General features: G+C 38.9%; 1 protein-coding gene across 1 annotated transcript; it reads left to right on the top strand.

The window, feature by feature from the left end:
* Nucleotides 1-918: 918 nt before the first annotated feature.
* On the top strand, nucleotides 919-10,602 carry CCNJ (cyclin J). The gene is made up of 5 exons (XM_021536259.4): nucleotides 919-1,193; nucleotides 2,911-3,121; nucleotides 5,455-5,754; nucleotides 5,843-6,002; nucleotides 7,453-10,602. The coding sequence occupies exons 1-5, from the start codon at nucleotides 1,125-1,127 to the stop codon at nucleotides 7,859-7,861; spliced, it is 1,149 nt and encodes a 382-aa protein (XP_021391934.1). The 5' UTR covers nucleotides 919-1,124; the 3' UTR covers nucleotides 7,862-10,602.
* Nucleotides 10,603-22,900: the final 12,298 nt, after the last annotated feature.

The raw sequence follows: 22,900 nt of genomic DNA, 5'->3' as shown, positions 1-22,900 counted from the left end.
ATTCTCATTAACTAATTGCTTCATTATTTATAAAATCAAATATGTAAAGGACTGTGAAGCACTAAGTTTTATTTCGTAAGGTGTCCGTAGTGGGGGATTACCGGAGTGGAGCAGAAGCAGCAAGGAACAGGCTCTGCGAACGGAGCGGGTGCAGAGCACCTCCTGCTAAAGCAGGGGCACGAGTGGGAGCTCTCAGTCACCAGCCGCCAGCACACGGAGCGAGCGGCACTGCTACTGAAAGGGAGGATTATTGCTCCTGCAAACCTTCTGCCGGGATTTAACCAGCGGGAAGCCACACCGATCCAGGGCTGGAGCCTCAAAGCTCGGAGAAGGAAGGAGGCGTGTGCGGGACAATGCGCCTGCAGGGCAAGAGCTGAGCGAGGCGCTGCCACCGCCACGCGCTGAAACCTCACAGCTGAGCCCAACGGGGAAGCAGCCGGGGCACTTGAGGGAAAGCGAATGAGGGGAAACAATAAAAAAACAAAAAGTGCTATCCGGAGCTCACGGGGACCCATAGACCGCCGTGCTCCGGCGGGGTGAGCGCAGCGCCCCGGCTGAGGGACCCCGGCCGGGCCGGGCAGCCCCGCCGGCCCTTCTCGAGCCCAGAGGCGCCCGCCTCCGGCCCGCCAATGCCGCGCGCTGATTGGCGGCCCGTTCGCGCTGTAAGGCGGCCGGCGATTGGCGGCGGTGGGTGCCGCGCTGTAAGGCGGCCGGCGATTGGCGGGCGGGCCGGCCCGTGCGGGCGCTGCCCGGCTTTGTACACGCGCGGCCCTTTAACAATGGGCGCGGCGCGCGGCGCCGCGTGATGGCGGCGGAGCCCCGGGGCCGCCGCGCCGCGCTCGGGTGTCCCGGGCCGCGCCCCGCCGCCTCCCCCGCGGCCGCCGCCACCTCCGCGACCCCCTCACCCGGCCGTGCCCCGCGGCGGGAGGGGGCGGCTTAACGAGCCGCACTTGTGCCCCGCATGGCGGCCAGCTGGGCTGGGGGGCCGGGGGTGCCCCGCGGCAGCTGATCGCGGTTAACCGGGGGCGAGCCAGAAAGGGGCGAGGGTGGCGCTGCCTGTCCCGCCCTCAGCGAGCGCCGCTTCCTCCCCGGTGCCTGGGCCCGGGCGCCGCGCCGCGCCGCCGATGGAGCTGGAGGCGCAGTGGTGGACAGGACAGCTGGCGGCCGATATCCACCAAGCGCTGCGATACAAGGTAGCCCGGGGGCCGCTGGGCTGGGCTGGGCTGGGCTGGGGGGACCCAGCGCCTTTGTGAGGCCCCGGACGGCGGAGCCGCCGCGGGGGCAGCGGGCGGGGAGCGCGCGTGGGGCGGCCTCGCTCTGCCGCCGCGGCTCGGCGGGGTTGGCTTTTGTGAACTCGGAGTCCGCCGTGGCGTCCCTCCGCGGGCGCTGGGGCCGTCTGTCCGTCTGTCCGCGGCCGTGACAGCTGATCGGGATGGCCGGACTGCGCTCCCGCTGCTCTCCGGACAGGGGAAGGGCTCACGGTGCGCCCGCTGCTGCTCTTGAGATGTTTGCAAGGCTTAAACTCGGCAGAAAGCATTGTGGTGTTATTGGAACAAAAAATCCCGACCAACCAAGCAAAAACCCACAGAAGGAAACGCTGGGTGCGTTAATAATAGTAGAGGGTTTAGGCAATTGCTTAGAAGTTGCTTCGACTGTCTCAGAGTTGTCCCTCGGGACTGTTTCCGTAAAGCACATCTTAAATACCCGGGCTGAAAATCAGTTTGCAGTGACTGAACCTACTAAAAACGTGCTTTTGTTGCCTGATGATCCTCGATGAGCGGATTACTTTTCCCGGAGTCTTGATTGCTTTACTCTTTTCCGGTGATAGAGGGAAATAAGGGAAGGACGCGATCATTTACTTGCTGCCAAAGTTATCTTTACTAAAGCTAAGTTAGTGCTGTGAGAGGTGAATTATAAAGCCTAGTAGGTAGGAAGTTAGTTTTGGGCTTTTGTTTCACTTACGTTAAAACTTTGAAAAATTGGTGTGACTCCATTCCAACATGATGTCATTAAGTTAAATTAATCAAGATAATTTCCACTGGAAATGTAATTGTACTCAAAATCCTACTTGAACACAGCGTGTGGGTGCACATTCTGTCTCGTAAATTTATTCATAATATCAGAGGACTGCACTGCTGTTCTGCTGCAAACAAGAAGAGGTAGTGGCTACTCAGCAGTAGCCTGAAGGGATCTTTTTTTTTCTACCAGTCCAAATTTTGTATTCAAAATAGATCATGGCACAGATTTTCTCAAATGCGGTGTTTCTAGGACCTTTGTTTTGTGTGGTACTCCAAATCTGAGACCCTATGAGCTTAACTAACTGCTTTAGAGCACACTGCAGTGTCAGTGTGACATCAATCATATCGGGTCAGTGTTTTAACATACACTTGAGGTGAACGTTGGTTCAATGCACGCCCCGTTCCTCTTCCTAAGGTTCAGCTGGCTGTCAGAGATCTTTTCCTGGAGGCATCGGCAGGAGATCTGGCAGCTCTAGAACACGCAAACACTAAGTGCAAAGTCTGGTTGCCCAGATTGAGCTATAGCAAGAGAGGGGTTGAGTTAAACTATTGAGCTTTGCATTGAAGCAGCTGAGGAATACTTGCATGCCCTTGTACAGCCTTTGCAGCAGAGGTAATACAACAGACATGGTAAAAGCTGAAGTCACTCTGGCTGATTGCCCTAATGAAATATGTTAAATTTTGTTAATATTGTGCAGAAACAAAGTAATTTTTAGTTGTTCTGTAATACAGCAAATAGATTTTGTTCACTGTGAAGGGATATTGAAATGATGAGAAGGGAGAAATCCTTTGAAACTTCTGTTATAAATATTAAAATATCAGCTATATTAATCTGATACCACTTCAAACTAAGTTATGGTTTTAATAACATTACCTGCTGTGGTCCATCTAGGAGCTAAAACTGCCTTCTTACAAAGGCCAGTCTCCCCAGTTACACCTGAGAAGATACTTTGCAGACCTGATTGCCATTGTGAGCAACCGGTTCAGGCTCTGTCCTGCTGCGCGCCACCTGGCTGTGTACCTGCTGGACCTCTTCATGGACCGCTATGACATATCCACACAGCAACTGCACGTGGTTGCTCTGTCCTGTTTACTTTTAGCAAGTAAGTATGTGGCACCCAACTTTAACTAGACTACTACTACTAGATTCTACTGCCAAATGCAAGGTGTGTCCTGGTGGGATGGAGCAGGTGGGGGAAACAAAGTAGTTATAAATGATGAGCAGCGCATACCAGTTTGGCATAATTGGTAGAGCATTTCTTTAGACATGTTTTGATTTCTGTTGGCATCTGATGAAACTGAGGGTGGGAAAAAACAAGCTGTGATTAAAACCTAATGTTTATATTTGTAAACAGATTATTCTAATGTGAACTTTAAGACCTGTGTTGTAGGAACAGAAAGACTGTCTTTCTAGGGGTATCTCAAAATACGTATGTCCTGTGCTGGAAATGAGAAATTTGCATATCTCTGATAAAGAAAGAAATTAAATAAACCACATGTTGACTGCACTGCATTCTGTTGATTGTGCTGTGTAGTTCTGGAATACTCCAGGTTTTGTAAATGTAACTGTTATTTAAGCAAGCTATGCCTAACATAAATCCTGTATTGTCACATATAAAATACATTGGTGAGTACACAATACTCTGAAGACAATTAATTGCAAACATTAATTATAAACAGTGCTGCTTATATTGACCTCAGTTAGATTCTTGTGGCATGTACCCATCTTTCACCATGTGGGGACCCTTTTTCAATATCCCTGAAAAAATAAGGGTACCGTTTGCTGGGAAACCTGCTGGCACTTGTTCTTAGACAAATAAAGTCAGAGAAACTGGTCCTGGCAGCAGAACTAAGTGTTGGTTCAGTTTCTGCTGATCTGTTTCTCTGAATGTATTCTCATTTTCTCCAGTAAGGGCTCTAGGCCCTCTTTGCTACAAAACTGGAGTGCAGTGGTATTGGACAGATTTCATCTTTTCACTGCATCCCGTGTCCACCAATACAGCTATTCAGCAGAGCAGTTAAACCAGAAAAAGAGTTATTTCAGATTCTTCTGAGGGTAGACTTTGACTAGGTGCCACCAGCCAGTCAGTAATCTTCTCTTGGCAAAGACTGTCGTGCCGAGTATGAAAACATTGCCTCAGAAACCACCATAATCCATTTAGGAAAATGGATTGGCTTTGAACTAATGCTGTATTTTCAAATTAAATTCATGTTCTGAAGAGAATTTTTTGCTTTGTTGTGTTTTAAACAAATCTCTGCCATCATTCATGGCAAGCTGCAAGTAGAGATTTGAAAGCTTGGAGTACTCACTCTTCTGAGAAGCACTGTATGGGTTGGTTGAGAGAGAAGCAAAATGCTGTTTTAAACTTTTGCCCTGTGTGGCTTAAACAAGCAGTTTAATCAGTGGTCTAACAAGTTATGACATTGTGGTATATCTGATAAGGTTAAGGAAATAATAAGAGAAATTATTATGTGACTCCTGAAGTTTTTATTTCTGTAATTACTGGAGTATGGGAAACAAAAACTAACAGACTGGCACTGGTATTGGATTAAGTCCTATATAAGTACCTCCATTGTTGAAAAAAGTTCATGTATGTTCCATCCTGCAAAACTCAAAGAATGTACATTTACAGCCTATCATGTAGCACTAAATAGAGAGTGTAAGATGGAAAGAATTTGCAATGAAATTGAAATAGCACAACCATATGGCAAACTGTATAGAAATGTGACACTTGTTTCTCTTATTAATGGGCTTTCTACATACACAGTTTTGCTTTAGGCTAAAAACATACAGGCCTGATAAGTTGAAAGTCCAAGGGAGGTTGCAACAGTGTATGTGGCAGAGGAGGTTTTCAGATGCACGCTGCTGAAATCCACTTGTTTGCCAGATCTCAAGTATAAAACTGCACCTACCATTGCAGGCAATAAAAGCAGCCAGGTTGGCTGGAGCTCTAGCTATGCTCTAATGAGTTTTAGACACAAAAAGGGTGTGTGGGGGTGGGAGGGTGATTAAAGCCAAATGCTCTTGTGGTGTGTGTGCCAAGTCACATCAAAGTGGTATTTCACTGATGATGGGAAACATTATACAATAATTTGGTGACAAAAACTTGCATATGCAGTGTCAGTGATGTCCTAATATTCTGCTCTTGGCAGCTGGCTCCTGTGTGCCAGCATGGGAAAACCAACAGGAAACATGGCACTGCACAATATCCTACACAGTGTTTGACATTATCTGCTGAAATTTAGCTCATTTTAGTACATACCCCTTTTTGTCTCTAATGACATAATCCATTTGAGCTTTGAATCTGCAGGAAAGTCTCAAGCTTGTTTGACACAGTAGAATTGAAATATGACCAACAAGACATTAGCTGCAATCCATTTTATAGTTCATTTGTGCTGAACCTTTTTTTTCCCTTCTCTTTCTGTTCACCTGAAGGTAAATTTGAAGAAAAGGAAGACAGTGTTCCCAAACTTGAACAGTTGAACAGCCTGGGTTGTATGACGAACATGAATTTGGTACTAACAAAACAGAATTTGCTTCATATGGAGTTGTTGTTGCTAGAAACATTTCAGTGGAATTTGTGCCTCCCTACTGCTGCTCATTTCATCGACTATTATCTTTCTATTGCTGTCCATGAGACTGATCTTCATGATGGCTGGCCAATGGTTTGCTTAGAGAAGACTAAGTTATATATGGCAAAATATGCTGATTACTTTCTGGAAGTATCATTGCAAGGTGAGTTACAGATTTCAAATGACTTCTTGGTTGTCTTGACAGACAATGCCAAACTTAAATGAATTTTTTTCTCATTCCTTCTTTCTAGATCATGAATTTTTAAATTATGCCCCTTCTTTAGTTGCTACTGCATGTGTAGCTTCTTCAAGGATTATCTTGCGTCTCTCACCCACGTGGCCTACGCGGCTGCATCACCTGACTGCCTACTCCTGGGACTTCCTGGTGCCGTGTATTGAGCGACTCTTAATGTGAGTTAACACCAGTGGCTTTTTAAAGCCCATTTCTGCATCTGTTGTTACGCTTAATTGCTGCCAATAGTGCAATTACATTTCTTTATAAATTTCCGTTCCTTTGTTCTAAAAATACTTATGTATTAGGGAACACAAGTTTGGTAGATCTTTTTAGGCAATAACTGTCTTGCTCTTTCCAACAGAGAAAACTTTATCAGATCTAATCTCTTTCCTGATCTTTCAACAAATAAACTTATGCCTTGCATTTTCACTGAACATCTGGGATGCTTTGAGCATCTTCAATAGTTTGTTTCCAATCTCTAGTCGGCTCCGAGAGCAAAGAGCTGTTGAAGAGTACTAAAGGCATAGGAGCTTTTATAGAGAAGACTGTATGCCTTCGAAGTTCAAGGCATGCTTCAAAGAGACGATGGATCAAACTTGCAGATTATTTGAGTGGCCAGTTTGGTGGGAGGAAATGACCAGGAGTTTGTATCTATTTTTGCTGTATCCATTTTTGCATTACAACTGACATGAGATAAAAATGTCAGTGAATACCAAGTGAACCTTCCTGGGTAGGCATGTTACACAGTCTGCTTTCCCTTTACAGAAATTTGCTCTTACCCAAGTCTAACATAGTTGTGATCAGCAGATGCATAGCTGTATCTGGAAGAACCACGTCAGCCTTAGAAATGTGACATTATCACCCTTGATGGCCTCTGCTGGCTTCACTTATGTGTATAATGAAAGGAGTAGTACCTAAAGCATGCAAGTGCTGTTACAGAAGTGTTCTCAGTATTGCTCTGGAACAGAGGGAGGGCACCAAAGTTAGGAATGAAATGTGTAGGTGGCATCTGCTTAACCTCAGCGTAGAATTAAAAAAGAGAGTGTGTCTAGATACATTTCAGACAGTTGTAAATCAAAGGTAATTCAGATGAGCCATACTGGATAGGCTAGAAAAAAGGTGAGAGGAAGAAAAAAAAAAGTCTCTAGAACAGGATCCAATATGAATATGCATACAACAGTAACAGTAGGTATCGCAAACCTTTGTGGTGTCTTTTCTTTAGAAACCTTATGCTGTGTGTAATTTAAATTAGGTTGAAGCAGCAAGTTCAGGTAATCTGGTAATTTATTGGGCTACTAAAGTACAGTAGCAAACTTTATTGCACTGTAATTCTAGATCCCGCTCTACTACATGTATTGTACTTGGCTTTTATCTGTATTTATTGCTATACAGTGAAGTGAAATGCTGGAAAGAGAGACTGTACCCTAACCAGATTTTGAAACCATAGGTGATTGTAAAGGGTAGCTAAAACTGGTTTTGTTTTTTTTTTTTTTAATTATTTTTAAAGTTTTGGAAGCTGTCAGATACTTGTATCATTTTTTAGAGTGCTCTTAAACATTAACTCAAAGGAATTTAAATGATATTAATATATATTTTTATTCATTTTGTCTTTTCAATTTGTTTTAGTGCGCATGATAACGATGTGAAGGAAGCGAACAAGCAGAAAGGACAACAGGCTCAGTCTGCCCAGCACGCTGTGTTTCAGCCCCCAGCTCCAAGTGCCCAGCAGGCCAATGCTCAGCAGCACGTACCACAGTACCTGCAGGCTCATCAGTCTTCCCTGCAGTACCACCACCCAGCATCACAGCAGCCAAGCTGCCAGCAGATATTATCATCCACTCACACAGCCTCTTACCCGCTCCAGACTTGCCCTGCTGCCTTACAGACCAGTGCTCAGGCTCGAGGCCACGTCCAGGGTGCTGCCATGTCGCTGGCTGTGCCACTGGAAGTGAAGCCATGTATAAGTGTCTCCTACAACCGGACGTACCAAGTGAATGGACGATACTCCTGTATTACTCCCTGCTTTGAGAGGTGATAAGTACAAAATGGTTTTGTGCTTGTTTGTTTGGGGCAGAGAGTTGCCTGGAAAATGGTTTCATTTTTTTTTGTTAAACCTCAAAGTTTGAGGGCAAAAAAATTAAATAAAAAAGGTGTCTTCCCAGGAAAAAAAGCAACTGGATTGGCAACTGGTACCACAGCTCAAATAACAGCCTGCAAAAAGTTAGCACACAGACCATCCTCTGAAAAAGAATCTGTATGCATGGGGATAATGCATTCTTACTCTGACTCTCAGAATATTCTGCTTCTAATGTGTGTCTGTGAAATAGTATTCAAAAGAAAAACAACTGTGGACTAACTACAGACTTCTAATGAAGGAGAAATGCAGTATTACTTTGAAGACATTTATGTCATCCCACCGTACAGTATTAACACGTTATACTTACTGAAACTTAAGAATCCACGGAATGCCAGACCTCTGCAGGTACATGGAAATCACAGGAAGAAACAAATCTCATGTGGCTAACTCCATAATCTTGCCCCTGTTTCATGACTTGTGTTGGTTATTTGCTTTAGGGTAACGCATGTGAATTAACTGGTATTTTGGCTAGTTTTTAGGTTTTGTACCTTACAGGACAGACAATATATTTTTGCCTCTTTTATCCTCCCTATCTTTTTTGTGCTTAAAGTAACTCTTTCATACTAACTCAGGGACTTTTCTACTCATTACTCTGTGCTGCTGGTTTGTACACTAATTGGGTATAACTTGGGGAAGGAAGGTAGAGAGGGAAGAGACTAATAGCAAGTGGAGTCAGGGCATCTATGCAGAGTACCAAAGGGATATGTTAGTGTTCACAAAATGTAGATGTGAACTACTGCCCAGCAGTGTGATAATTGAAGAAAAGAGAAGGTTTCAACTGAACTTGTACTGTACCAGAACTACTACAGGGCTATGATTTCTCTGTGTACACACACACAAACACATGAATATTATTAACTAACAGAAAGCATCCTCCAGTTGTACTGACAGTATCATCCCTACAGAAAAACTACACTTAAATGCTGACAGAAATCCAGTTCTGTCATGTTTATAGTGGAGGGAAATTCTCAGGTAATAAAGGGGCAACTTTTTCTTCTACTATTTGGAAGTTCCAGAAGATGTAGAGATTTGCTCTTCCAAGTGGGTGGATCAAAAATATTTTGAAGAGTGAACTGCTTCATCACAAGTAAGGTGCTAATAATATAACTTTATGGAATTACACTATCTCCTGTGGAGTGGGTAGTCTTAGGGTTTTCATCCACCTCTTGGATGAAAATTATAGTAGAGTTATTAATGGAGATGGTTTTTGGGGTTGTGTGTTTGTTGGGGTTTTTTGGGGGGTTTGTTTGTTTGGTTGTTTTTTTTTTTGTTTAAATACAAGAAGATATCAGACTTTCTCCAGTGATAGAATATGGGAGGAAGTGGTATGAATGACAAGATTCTTACTACTTTAAAATATCTTTATAGTATATGGGTTTAAGGCTTTTTTTTTGGTAGTTTCATTTGGTTTTTTACCATCTTCTTCCCTGTCTTAGTGGCAGCACTTAAAATTGTGTACCATCAAATAATACTGAATTATTGTGACTTACAGAAACTGTTTTGAAAGCAGGGGCAATTAAATTACATGATCAATATGAATATGAAAGCTTTATCACCATAATGTTCAGAATGGAGGAAGGACAGCTGTGTTCATTCTTTCTGGGGCTAAATTATAACATGCTACAAAATATGTATTGTTAAGGAGAAGAAATCCTGTTTCTCTCGTTTTGTCTTTTCAATCTCAATTTTTGTTGTGGGCTTTTGTAGCATAGATGTGCAAGTCAAGAAGAATAGGAGGATGAATGGAAAAGACGACCCTCTCCCTTTTATCCTAGAGAATCAACTTTGAAATAGGCATAGTGTGGTCAATTCTTTATTAAAATGAAAGTTGGATTGTTTTTTCCCCTCTCCTCTTTTCATCTCTTAATGAATATTTCCCTGTGTCTGAGAGTAGTGTTAAGTAGAGATTTTCCACCTCCTAAGATGCCATGCTTTTTACTCGGCACTATTACCCATTTTAGAGGGAAATGGTTTCATTTTGTTGAAATGCTGTATCCAAGTCCAGGTGCTCTAACTACCTCTGATGCTATGAATGTACAGTCTTATAATAGACCATGACTTGAAATAACAGCAGATGCCTGTAGCAATTTTTTTTCTGTAAAATCTTCAAATCAGCTAACTTGTCATCTTTTTTTGTGACACAGCAGTATAGGCTCTTCTTTTTTGGGGGGTATTAGTAAATTTATCCCATAGGCATTTGGTATATAAAAAATTAACTAATACTTAACACTGGAATTATAATGGGTGGGGGGCTTATTCAGTTAGTTAATACCACAGCTTTACATATAATAGGGTATTTTTATTTGACTATTTTAAGACATTAGGTCAATTGTAAAAAGATCCACTACATACTGTTTGTTTTTAATTTATTACTTAGTCTGAGTTTTTTCTGACACTACAGCTGCATCATTACTACAGAGAAAATGTACACTGAACAGTTTCAATCTATATTATTTAAAAGGGCTTTATCAGTGTACATTAAAAATACACTGTTCTTACTATTAGAACCAAAATGTGTTTTTTATGGCATAAATAAGAATGGTGCTTCTAAATGCAAAATGTCCAAAACAATGGAATCTTTGTGAGTGCTATGCATTCAACTTATTTTTTAAAATAAAACTAGTTTTGAGTAAGAAGGCTCCAGTGTGTATTATGCTTTGTATTGTTTTTTTTAAATATGTAAACTGTCTTGCTCTGTGTAACTGGCTGAAGCTGTAAGGACTTCCTTCTCTCCCTCCCCCCTTGTTTTCTGTGACATATCGTAAGCTTCAGGAACACTCAGACTTCACAATTGAAAAAAAAAGTAGAAAGGAAATCGTGCAGGAAGGAGCTTTAAAACTAACTGCAGCCACAGCATATGCTAAATATTGTCCACTTCAACAATGAGTCTAGTACACAGCTGTAACAAAGAAATAAAGAACAAAAGAACTCGAGTATTGCAAGAGCCAGTGGGTGGAATTAATTTTGTTCTAACACAAAAAAGCAACCATTAATACTGGCAATCTCAGATTTCTAATACTAGAAATCATTAAGGAGACATAGGAATAACCTCTTGTCAAGAGCTACAAGCACTTGTGTTATTTTCAATAACTGTGAAGGCTCAGTCATGCTGCAGGCACTGTAGAATCACATGATGTATCCTCACAGATATTTTTGATTGTTTTGAACTTCTGATAACTGCTGCTTACTAGAAGTTCTATTTCTTCCTAACACTGTGCACATTTTGTATTTGTAGCAAGGCTGTGATTATGGCCCAAGTCACAAAAATGAATAAGCTTGCTTAAAATTTAATTTGTCTGAAGTTACTCCATTTAGGAGTAAACCACTGATAGTGAAAACCTTTTTGGAGGACCTAGGGCCAGAGGGAGAGCAAGCTGTACTCCATTCCTGTAAGGAACAAGGGCAATGATAGCATGCATATTACATGGATACTTTGATCTGGAAAGTTTGTCCTCACTCTTAAGGCAGCAAAAGTCAAGTCTGTCCAGACTGTGACCTTGAAATCTAAAGTAGTTATATTTTTTTTTCACTGTTATTACAAAATAGGAACTACCCATGACATTTCTGAATCTCCTAACAACTACAGGGACTGCCAAATACTTTCCAACATTTCAGTAGAAGTCTCAGCTTCAGATTTGAAATTGCAAGTCTGAAGCTATTTTTGTGTTTATACATAACAAGAAAAGCCTTATCTCTGCTTCCCATGACCCAGGTTCATTATTTACTTTAAATGGGAGGATATTTATGGTCTTCCAGCATTGCAAATTTAGCTTAAAATATGAATTTTAAAGTCAACATTTTAGTGACTGACACATAATCAGAAAAAAACTCTTCCAATGTAATACTGTGGTGACAATATATATAAGCCAGAAAGTAATGTAGCATATTCCTGCAATAATTTATTAACTCTGCATTCTAAATGTTCACAAGAACAAAAGTCTTGTGAGTAGATAAGACTTTATCTGAGTGAGTGCAAGTGCCTGGTTGGTCATCCTGTATTAAAAGGTTGTCAACAGCAATTTTTCAAAACACCAAGTAAAGCAGCAATAACAAAATACACACTGTTATTTTTAGTCTCCGTCTCAGTGATATTTTAGAAGTTAGGGCACAAGTACAATTTTGAAGCTTACATTAGACTGTTTGCTCTTTGCTGGAATTAAATGTAATGTAAGAAATTTCTATAACTTCAATAGGCATGCATTCTGACAAAAGAAAGCATTTGCTACTGAACATTGAAAAGAAAAACCCTCCCTTCAGTTTGACCTACAGATTTATTAATGAGACTCCATGCAAAAGAGGACAGATTGTCAATGCGCCTGTTGTTAACACAATGTCATGAAAGATTTTGCCAAATGGTGTTCTGATTTACCCTCTCCAACCACTATTAACTATGTTACTTAGAGTTCTCTATTATTTTGTTTTAAGAACACAAAGCTACAGACAGTAGCAAGGCTTTGCTAAGTGCTTCTGTATGCTTGGACAGACAGATTTAGCAGGAGGGTGGATGACACTTCAGACAGCAGTGCTGCAGATCTCCAGAGGTGGAGAAAGTCTTCAGAAATACCACAGAGCCTGAGTTTCCAGGCAAAGTGCCTGTATCTTGGAGAGCAGTTCTATGCTTCTGTCCTTGCATCTCATCTCAGTGTTCACATCTTAGCTCCTGTTTGCTGTGCTGCAATAAGGACAATGTCCAAGGACTTGGATATTCCATTCCCTTTTAGCAGAAACTATGAATACCTTGAAGACTATCTGCACTGACAGATGAAGGAGTAGATTGTGGCCACGCATCCAAAAGAATGCTGAATGGCAAATGGGAAAATTGGATAAGGCCCTACTGGGCAACGGCTTTTCTAACTAGTAGGAAAGTCCCCATTAGACTTCTATACCTGAGTTAAGGTTATGTGCTCTAAAGGGATCCTCCCACCATACAGAGGTGGTTATAAGACTCTTTTGGGAATTTCTTGTAAAGTATCCTAAGACTTAAGAGAACTAGTTGCTAAAAAGGTAGCAAGCATGCAACACTACACCTGCAAGAGACCATCAAGAACTTTTTCCACCTCCTTGATTAACCAGACTGTGACAACACTTTCTCCTGGAAAAAGCTGCCTGTTTTGTTTGTTCCATAAGCCATCCCTGTTTATATGTGCCTGTTTATACTTGATGTTAGTACATGCCTTGTTTTTTTTTAATAGGAAACTATCCTATCTCCACATGCTTAAATTCTCCCCATTCACAATGCAGTAAGTATTCTGGAGAGGATAAAAAAGTATCAAACTGCTCATAACATATCCTCTTGCAATACAGCGCCATTAAGAGATTCCAAAAGAATTTTTCAAGAGTTAGTACAAATGCAATTTTCCCTCCTATATCAACGCAAAATGGATAACAGAAATTACATGTATTTCCATTAGAAAAGTAAAAACACTATTTAGCTTCCTTACATACTTGCAGTAATATAAACAGATTTAAAGCAGCACTTTCTTCTGCAACCTTTTGCAAGTTGTCTATTTCCTTTGGAAAAAAGGTGCAGGACAACTCTGAATAATTTTAAGTCTTTCATATGTTAAAAGAATAATTACAGCAAAAATCACAGCTGCCTCAAATATTACTCTATGTTGAAATAACAGGATTAAAGACAACTTCTGTAAGTATTTAATTTTACCTCACTTCAACTGCAGTGACTGCACTGACAGATTGAAAAAAGTGGTACTGTTTAAAAGAAGATTCTAAGACCAAACTGTAGAGGGATGCAAAATAATAAGATAAAGGAAAAAAACTGTGTTCTTATTCATCTTGCCATAAAAAACAAAAACAAAAACAAACAAACAAAAAACCAAAAAACCAAACAAGGATGATTAAGTAGAACTGAAAGGCTATATATTTAAATCAAAATTAACTAGAACAAATTATCACAGCTTTCAATGAGGGCAAGAGCTTAGCAGGATTTTCAAGAGATTAAGCCCTTACATAGCTAATGAAATCATTCAGGATTTAAGCCAAATACTAATGGAGGTAAGGAAGAAATATCTCTTAATGCAAATTAGTCAGTTGGATCTATGATGGGATTTCTTGCACCTTCCACTCAGTGAATCTGATTAAATGCAGAAAGCAGAGCACTTTCCTAGACTTGATCCAGTTACTTTTCAATACAATTTTGTGGAATAATAGATGTGTATATTCAGTTCAACTGAACACTGCATGTGCTGTATGCTTTCCTAGGCACAGAAATAAAAAAGTGCAAACATTTATTGAATTGAAGGCTTAGTTCTAAAACAGACATTCCCAAAAGCAAATATTATTTTAAAAACACCTTTAGGAATTGTGATAAAAATTACATTTTACTGGTTCAGCTTCCTCAGTCACTACTAGCAAGCTGTCAATTACAGTATTAAATTGTCAGTCAAAGAGTGGGACTTGATGATGCTTGTGGATCCCTTCCAACTCAGAATGTTCAGTGAATCTGTGAAATTCACAAATTATGCTTTTTTTACTGGATGCTAAAATAACTTGAGATCAACATTCAATAGCTCATGGCACATTCAGCACTTTTAATACAGTTCATTACTAAAGCTGTTTTTCCTTCTTTGTTAGACCACAAGTTATTATTTATTCTATTTGGAAATTGTGTTTTATAATTCTTTTAGAAATACATGTTCTTTGAAGAACTATTTTTTTCAGTATCCTATGAACTATAACAGACAAATTACTTTGATTTGTAACTTCAAAGCCTGACTACAGAGGAAAATTATGTAGGTAAATAATATTATGTGCTCCAAGGCATTAGGAAATAAATGTCTAATTCAAGGTGTATCCAAGGAAAACTTGTGGTACAGTCATATGAAATCCACTTCAATTAATGTATTTTTGCTAACATGTCTGTATTGTATAAAATAATTTTAATACAACATAAAATATGGTGTTTAAGGTATTAAATACATTTTACTCATATTATATCACTTGAAATAAAAGGAAAATTTAATTATTTATATCTTCCTCAAAGGATTCTACTTGCTAAGTTCTGTAAAAGGACACCAACACTTGACAAGAAGAACAGTAGTGGACTTTTCCTGTGACAAAATATCTTGGGAAATCCTCCTCTAGTTTCAGAGAAGTAGAATAGACACCTTGGAATAATGCAGTTAAATACTGACAATCTAAGGAACCTGTAAAATTAAATGGACTTGGCAGTCATTTCAACCTACATGATTCTATGGTTCTATTCTATCATGTTAAGACATCTAGTATTCTGCAATTCACTTTCCATAACTCTATTCAAATTGAAAAAGTTAAAAGTTATTTAAAACTTATTTCAATAAAAGGACTCTAAAACAGCCTATTAAACATTTTATTGTTAACAGCCATATTCTAAATATCCTTAATTTAATTTTTTCTTCCAACTTCCTACAGTGTATATGCTCAAGAGAGTCATCAGCTATGAACACAGAGTCTGGAGCTTGAATAGACTAGAATCCACTGAACTTTCTATTCTTCTTGGAATTCCTTGTGTTGCTCAGACAAACTTAATTTCAGCTCCTCCTTGAGGCCTCCATGCTCTCCTCACCATGAGGGAAATATGCTAGCACCTTTCATTGTAGTCACAAATCAGAAAAAGAAGTGCTTCCTTAACAGGATTTGGGAAAAGACTTTGGAATCATGCTACAAAAGTAGGGAGCCGTCTTCATATCTGCTCCAAGACACACAGAGACACCAAGAGCTCTCACAAATACACTGGAGCTGTTGTTATAATATGTACTACTGGACTCTGTAGAATGTCATCACTCTGAAAACCTTATCACCTTGCTTTTATAACAACAAATAAAAAGCTCCTACAGATTTTTTGCAATACCACAGAAATATTTTGTATTTAATTTTGCATGATTTCCAATTGCTCCAGAGGAGCTGAGAACAGAATAACTGATCCAAGCCAGTTCTTTCTCATATGAGTGGCCAACACATAACCTTAAACACATCCTATCAAAAGCAAAGATGATATAACTGTGAACAAAAAGCTAAAACTATTTGTTGGCAGATTGAACAAGAAACAACAGTGCTGCTGGTATAGGTACCAGAAATGGTTCCTCATATGCTAGCTTGGATCTAGCCAGTTTTCTTAGATCATCCAAGATGGAGCACAGAGTCGATGTAGTCATATCATTTCCAAAGCCCACAGAAGTCAGACATGATTTTCATATATTATTGTACTTTGAAGTAAGCACTGCTGGATCCAAAATGATGCAGTGCAAATCAAAGACTCAAGAGTCCTAAGCTTAGAGTTCACCTTTTCAAATTGATACAAAAATGACAGCTAGCCAAAAAAAAAACCCAAAACACAGAAGAGCAAAATAACTATTCCAAATTGTAGTTGCAGTATCCTAGAGCAATTTCAGTATATCAGTTCAAGGGCTCTCAGTTGTGAACACTTTCTCATTTCACCACTCCTCAAACATCCCTTTTCATGGAAAGAGAAGCTGTCTGCTTCACATCAAAGCACCTGGAAAGTTCCCTCTGATGACAGATTTGAACTATCTGGAGAACAGTAATACAGCAGTAGGACAGAACTAGTAATACAGTAGTAACTGAAAACATGGAAACAGAAGTCTTGTAAAGGGGTCTGGAGCTCAGCACAGAGAAAGACGAAAACTTTAAAATACTATAAAGGCAGAGATGTCAGGTTCTGGTTACACAGGTAAAGCTACAATACCAGTGTTTTCCTGCCACCTACTGATAACTTCCAACTCCCTTTTTACCTGGCAGTTTACTCATAAGATGTTCTATAGATTAATAAGTAACTCAGCTGCTTCTGACATCTGCTCATGCAACTATAAATTTCTTTGGAATTACTAGAATCTTAAAATAAGCAAGTGATGAATAGCCCTGTGTACAGCTGCCACTGACAGCGCTCATGTGGACACATCTGTTTACAAGAAAGGTATAAAATAATTTTTAATATCTATAATGATAACAACTGCATAATTAGCCAGGAAGGGATTATTTCATGGTCATTATTATTATTTCAAGGTCACCATGCTACAAAGGGTTTGAAAATTGAGATAATAGATACCTCAAACTATCAGTCTATTGTTTGTACCAATCATCACAGTTTTTATTCCCATTTCTGTTCTCTGCATGATTTGGAAACCCACAACATTTTTTCTGGCCTCATCTGCAACTATCAAGAAAAGCATAAACATTGGCAGGAAACTATAAAAAATCTCCATAAAAACGGACCTCTATGTCAAAAACAAATAACTCTCAGAATATACCCATCCTTTGCATGAAAGAGTTTAAAACCCATTAATTTCATAGCTAATCTTACCATAAAGATAGAGCACTATGAAAGTATTTATTACCAGAAAAATAATCCCTAATTTATTTAGTTCAATGAATGGGAAAGCTTCAGAAAGAGTTGCAAGAAACATTTACAAGAAAACTTGCATTCTAGAGACAGTGAAGAAAGTCAATTTAACTTCATAAACATAGAGTGCCACCAAAAGCCTACAGCTCTACTCAAGAAGATCATATCTAGTATGGGATCCTGAACCAGCAGATATGGGCACACCACAAAAGAATCCAGGAAGCTGACTAGTGATAAATTTAAACTGGAGTACATGATAGAAATAAAGCATTGTGATATCTAAGTATTAGGACAGCTCTTCTAGGGGTGTGATAGATATTTCCTCATGATATCCAATTTTTGAAACAACTAATTGAAAGAGGAGCTGTAAGACTTCTTAATGAAGGAAAAGATAGAAGTTTATATCAGTTGGCTTCTTGAAAAAAACTTCGAGCATTTCAACAACAAAAGTATTTCACAGGATGTCAGGTTCCTTTGTAAAATTCTAAATGTAGCTGAAGAGTTCACACTTTAGAGAACCCAGAATTTTTCCCAAACCAAAAACATTACAAAGGAATAATGTCCATACTGCTGTAGTGCCACTGCCTTTGCTGACTCTTGCTCTGCCTCAGAGCTCCATCTCATGATAAATTGTGGCAGCTCAGTGTGAGGATTCACAAAGTTTCATAGAATATACAATCCCATCAATCAAGAATGTGAAGTATTGCAGTCTACAAAATTCAGCATGCTAGATGCAGTATCTAATAAAAATGTTTGGTTTCAATTACATTTCAAAGTTTTTACCCAGAGCTTCACTTAGTAAACATTTGAGAGAAAAACTGTGAATTTTGTTCAAAGGACCATAGCATCTGACTATGTATCTAATACCTGTAAGTAAAATTTTGCAAGCTATAATAAAATTCTTACTGGATTTTTATCATATAATTGGTACTGTTAAGTAATACATCTAATATGCTTCTAATTATAGTAAATCCAAATGTGTTGAAAGTATCAATAGAGACTTTCAACTTAGGTTGATAGTGAACAAAATTCTCTGCTACATAAACATATAAAAGAACAGAAAAGATTGATTCAGAAAACATAAAAGAAGTCACAGAATAAATGTAACACCACTTATCAAATGTAAGTTTAAAACACAGACTGTATCTGAAACACCAAATTACTGGAATACTGTATGTTGTAGCTACCTATAAACAGAAGTTTTACTACTGCAACAGCTGGAAACATTTACATTTTTTAATAGCTTCTTCAGTAACAAAGTTAAATTCTTCTTGCAGCTGCTCAAAAGTATTTTGGAATGGTTTGTTCCCTGGATCCTGCATACTGTGAAAGAATGTAAGGGCACAGCTGGAGGGCTTTACAAATTGCCTCAATTTCAAAATAACTTTTTTCTTAATTAACCTTTACAGACATTACACAAACTTCTTCAAGACTTCTGATATGTCTTTCTGACTAGCACCAGTAGCATAAGTATATGCTAGTACATGGCTTATCTGAGCCAAAATTATTTATCAGGTCTAATTGAAATCTCTTTTAATTGAAAACAAGTTCACACTTTTTTTTCTGAAGTGAATTTTTGAAAAGTAGAAAAATATGTGTACTTTTACTTTAAATTGTACATAAATATTTTTCTGCATTACAAGCATTTTAAAAATGTCCTCTTCTAAGAAGCAGTGTTGTAAATTAAAGATGTTTCTTACAAAATAATTTCATTTGTTTTTTTCTCTTTTCACTGGATTAGCAGATATTACTGATAATAACCTGTTAGTCACGAGATGCATCACACACAGGGAGCACAAGCAGGTGAGCTGCACAGGACACACATAAATCCAGCACAGCCCTCACACATCCGAACGGAGGCCTGAGCTCTCCAGGGTTAATCTGAGCTCATGCAATAAACCCACTGTGTTCAGAACATCCCAGAGTTACTGAGTGCTCACAGGACATCTGGGTGTCCTGGAGAGGACAGACCTTTATCCCAGGCACACAAGTGACCTTTCCGCAACTGCAGCAGAAGATACAGCTTCCTCTGTGTGGCTGTTCTGGTATGAGACCTAATCTCAGGCAACAGTCCTGCTTTGGGGTTTTAAATAACTGTGATAACTACTTCAGTTTGTTCCCATGCTTTGCTTTTATCCACTGAACTTTTAAAAAACATAACGAGCCTTAACTTGGTCCCTGTTATTTGTAATCTTAAAGCCAAGGAACTTGATGAAAAATATTAAGAGTATCTACAATTACCCTGTCACCTAATACAGTACAGACAATATGTATTTCCTTCTAAAAAAACATGTAGAGGGATTATCAAATCTGCTAAACATTACCATAACTAATTCCATCGTATACGAATACCCTCATACATGAATACTTAGCATATTTGGGATCAAACTCAACTGCTTTAACCCATTTGATAAATCTGTCTGTGACTAAGCCATCAAATTTCAGTAGCTATTTCTGCATTGATATTTCTTGGCACAATAAGATAAAACCATCTATCATTAATTGCAGAACATTTAAAGGAACAAATATTTATGGCAACAGAAATTTCTTATAATGTAGGCAATTTTTAGAACACATTTCAAATTCTGACAGATTAATTAGGTTATCTGGTTTAACATTTCAGTTATTTAAAAAAATAAACTAGGAAGCACTAAGAAACCCTAACCCAACTCGCAAACAGTTCCCACAGATCTGAACATGAAATTCTAACAGATGAGAAAGCTGATAAAACTTAAAAATATGCAATTCATTACCACCTGCATCAAGAAGAATTTATCAGCTGTGAAACAGGAGCTACAGGAAAGCACTTCCTCCATCAGGTGCCTGTGATAAAGCATGCATACCTTTGCCTGACATCAGAGCATGTAGTTTCTTCTTCATCTTGAAAGAAAGGTAAATCAAAATTTGTTGACAGAAGAGAAAAAGCCATTCAATAAGACTGTGTGTATATATATACACATATTTTATATATTTGAAAAGTCATCCTCTCTGCCCCTCCAAATAAAGTGAAACTTCCACTTGATTTTAATGGACCATAGAAACTATGTGGTTTTCGAACAAAATTTACATTTTGCCGCCTCACAGCCATAGCAACTCCACCTGCATTCTGACATCTGAATTGCTGATGAGCTTATATTTCCCTGAAGGAGGATGCTTTCTTGAATTTACAGTTAATGGAGGAGAAAAAATGAATTCTCTAAAACCTTCCGTAAACATGCTCCACAAACAAACACTTGACGAAACAGTTAGAGGTCAATATTGACAGCCTGTCAGATCAGAGTTCAAAGAGGATTCTTTTTGGTGAGGAAATATCATATTCCTCGGTGTCTCCTTTCAGGACAAGGACATGGTGTTCAGAACTCAGCCCAGACCTCATCTGTTTTTTTTGAGCTGTCACTTACTGTAGCTGTAACAGAACTTACCACAGAAAGGGTACAGTTAGAGAACTTGGGCACTTTTAGTACAAAGCATGCTACTTTCACTTCAAATTATTTTACAACCTGTAAAATAAGTAAACTGGCCCACCTTGACTGGTGTAATTTTAAAAGCACCTGAGCACCTCACAACCTTCCCTATGGTTGTTCCAGTAACACTTCATCAGTTAATGAAGTGCCACTCAGCCATTTCAGTACAAAAGAGCAAAAAGATGTACCTACAAAAGCATTAGCTGCTTTTATTCAGGCATTAGTCATTTGACATCTAAATTATTGTCAAAGTGACTATGAAGAACAGTTATACTACCCCCCATTTTTTAAGTAACAATGACTTTTTAATGGCTACAAATGCAAATTTTCATGACTGAGTCGTAAAGAGATCTGCACCATTATGTACGAGTACCTCCTTCCAGCAGCAGATTTTTCTCAGCAATTATTTTAGATCAATTTCAGGTAAGTAGAAAGAAAAGTACTCAAATTTCAGATTATTAAAAATAATGAGCTGTGGATTCCCCGATCCTGGAAGTGTTCAAGCCCAGGTTAGATGGAACTCTGAATAACATGATCTAGTGGAAGGTGTCCCTGTCCATGCAGGGGCTTTGGAACTACATGATCTTTAAGGTCTCTTCAAACCCAAACCATTCTATGACTCTGTGATTATATGATTCAGACATACTACTGATTTCACAGAAAGTGCTTCTGTGTGATAACAATTTATCCCATCTGGTGGCAGTTTTATTAAGGTCTAATTTATTTATCCAAATTTTCATATGTTTAATATATGATTACTAATACTATATATGACAATTCTTTCTGAACTATTATCTGATACTAACACTAAGATTAGTAGTCTTAAAAATATTTAATTAAATTTATCAAATAGGTTTGTAATTTAAATGATTTTTAAAGTAAGATTTACATCAGCTGAATCATCATATTCTGTCATTCAGTCATTGATACAATCTCTTATGTTTTCAGTTCTTGAGGGTTGGTGTCAACCCTCCTACAAGCAATACTATTTCTCTGAACCTTATTATATCAGGACCATGCAAAGCAGAGATATTCACAGTGCAAGTAAATTAGATAACTGTATTTTAGGATTAAGATCAATTTGGTACCCAAATGCTAAGTATCTGATGAATGAATATCTGATATTGATCAGATAGCACTTTAAAAACTAACTAAGGAAGATAGTGATATGCTGAAGACATGCTTACAATTTAAAAATATTTTTATAAAAGACTTGTAGAATTTCCAGTTTATTTGTGTTCCAGCATGTGGTTTACAATCCACAGGAGCTAAAGAAGAAACAAGAGGAAGAGATTTAGTCAGAAAACAGAAACAAAGCACCACAAGATGAATGAAGAATGTCTGAGCAGAGGGGAAGAAAGTCAACTGAAAATTGCAGAAGACTGAATTTAGTACTGGTCCCAGCTTTCAGGTAGAATACCTGGCAGGCAGATGTGCCTAACCTGACCTGGAGAAAAAGGCACAGTTGCTGCAGCAGGCACTGTCATCCTGGACTTGCTCCAAGAGCAGGGGATTGTGAAGAGAGGTTGTTTGTGAACATACACTTAGAGAAACTTAAATGGGGTCACAGTCAGCTCCAGCAGGACCAGGCCATCAGGTTGTCTTAGAAAGTTTCAGAACTTCCTCCAACTACTAACTCTATACAAGTGAGCAACCATTTGTATACTTATTTTCTTCTCATAATATATTTAATAATACAACTAAATACATATACAAGTTTCCTTACTGATCTCAGTAAAATAAATACTTACATGTCCTAAGGAAGACTTGTTCTACCAGATGCTCCATTCAGAATGGTACCATTAAGTCTAGATCAAGGTACAGAACTGTCACTCTAAATGCACATCATTCATGCTAGACCAGATTTTCCAGTTAATAGCAGTGCCATTTGTTTTATGACACAGCGTAAACAGCAGAGAGGATGCAAAAAAAAAAAAAAGGTCTGTCTAGGCACTATTCAATCTCCAATAAAGACAATACAATGCATCTGCAGAACAAGCAAATGATACTTTCTTTAAATACTCTTTAAATTTTAGATAGTCTGTATTTTGCATACTGCTGTACCAACACTGTTCAAGTAGGGGCAAAGTTGAGGCTGAGGTGATGGGGATGGCAGAG

The sequence above is a fragment of the Lonchura striata genome, chromosome 6 (genome assembly GCF_050655825.1).
Source record: "Lonchura striata isolate lonStrDom1 chromosome 6, ASM5065582v1, whole genome shotgun sequence".
Lineage (NCBI taxonomy): Eukaryota > Metazoa > Chordata > Aves > Passeriformes > Estrildidae > Lonchura > Lonchura striata.
This window is presented reverse-complemented; position numbering and strand designations above follow the sequence as displayed.

Excerpts from the sequence above, each read along its gene's own strand:
- CCNJ (XM_021536259.4), top strand. The coding sequence starts at position 1,125 with ATGGAGCTGGAGGCGCAGTGGTGGACAGGACAGCTGGCGGCCGATATC. Across the intron at positions 3,122-5,454 it reads GTCCTGTTTACTTTTAGCAA|GTAAATTTGAAGAAAAGGAA; the intron begins GTAAGTATGTGG and ends GTTCACCTGAAG. Across the intron at positions 5,755-5,842 it reads TCTGGAAGTATCATTGCAAG|ATCATGAATTTTTAAATTAT; the intron begins GTGAGTTACAGA and ends CCTTCTTTCTAG.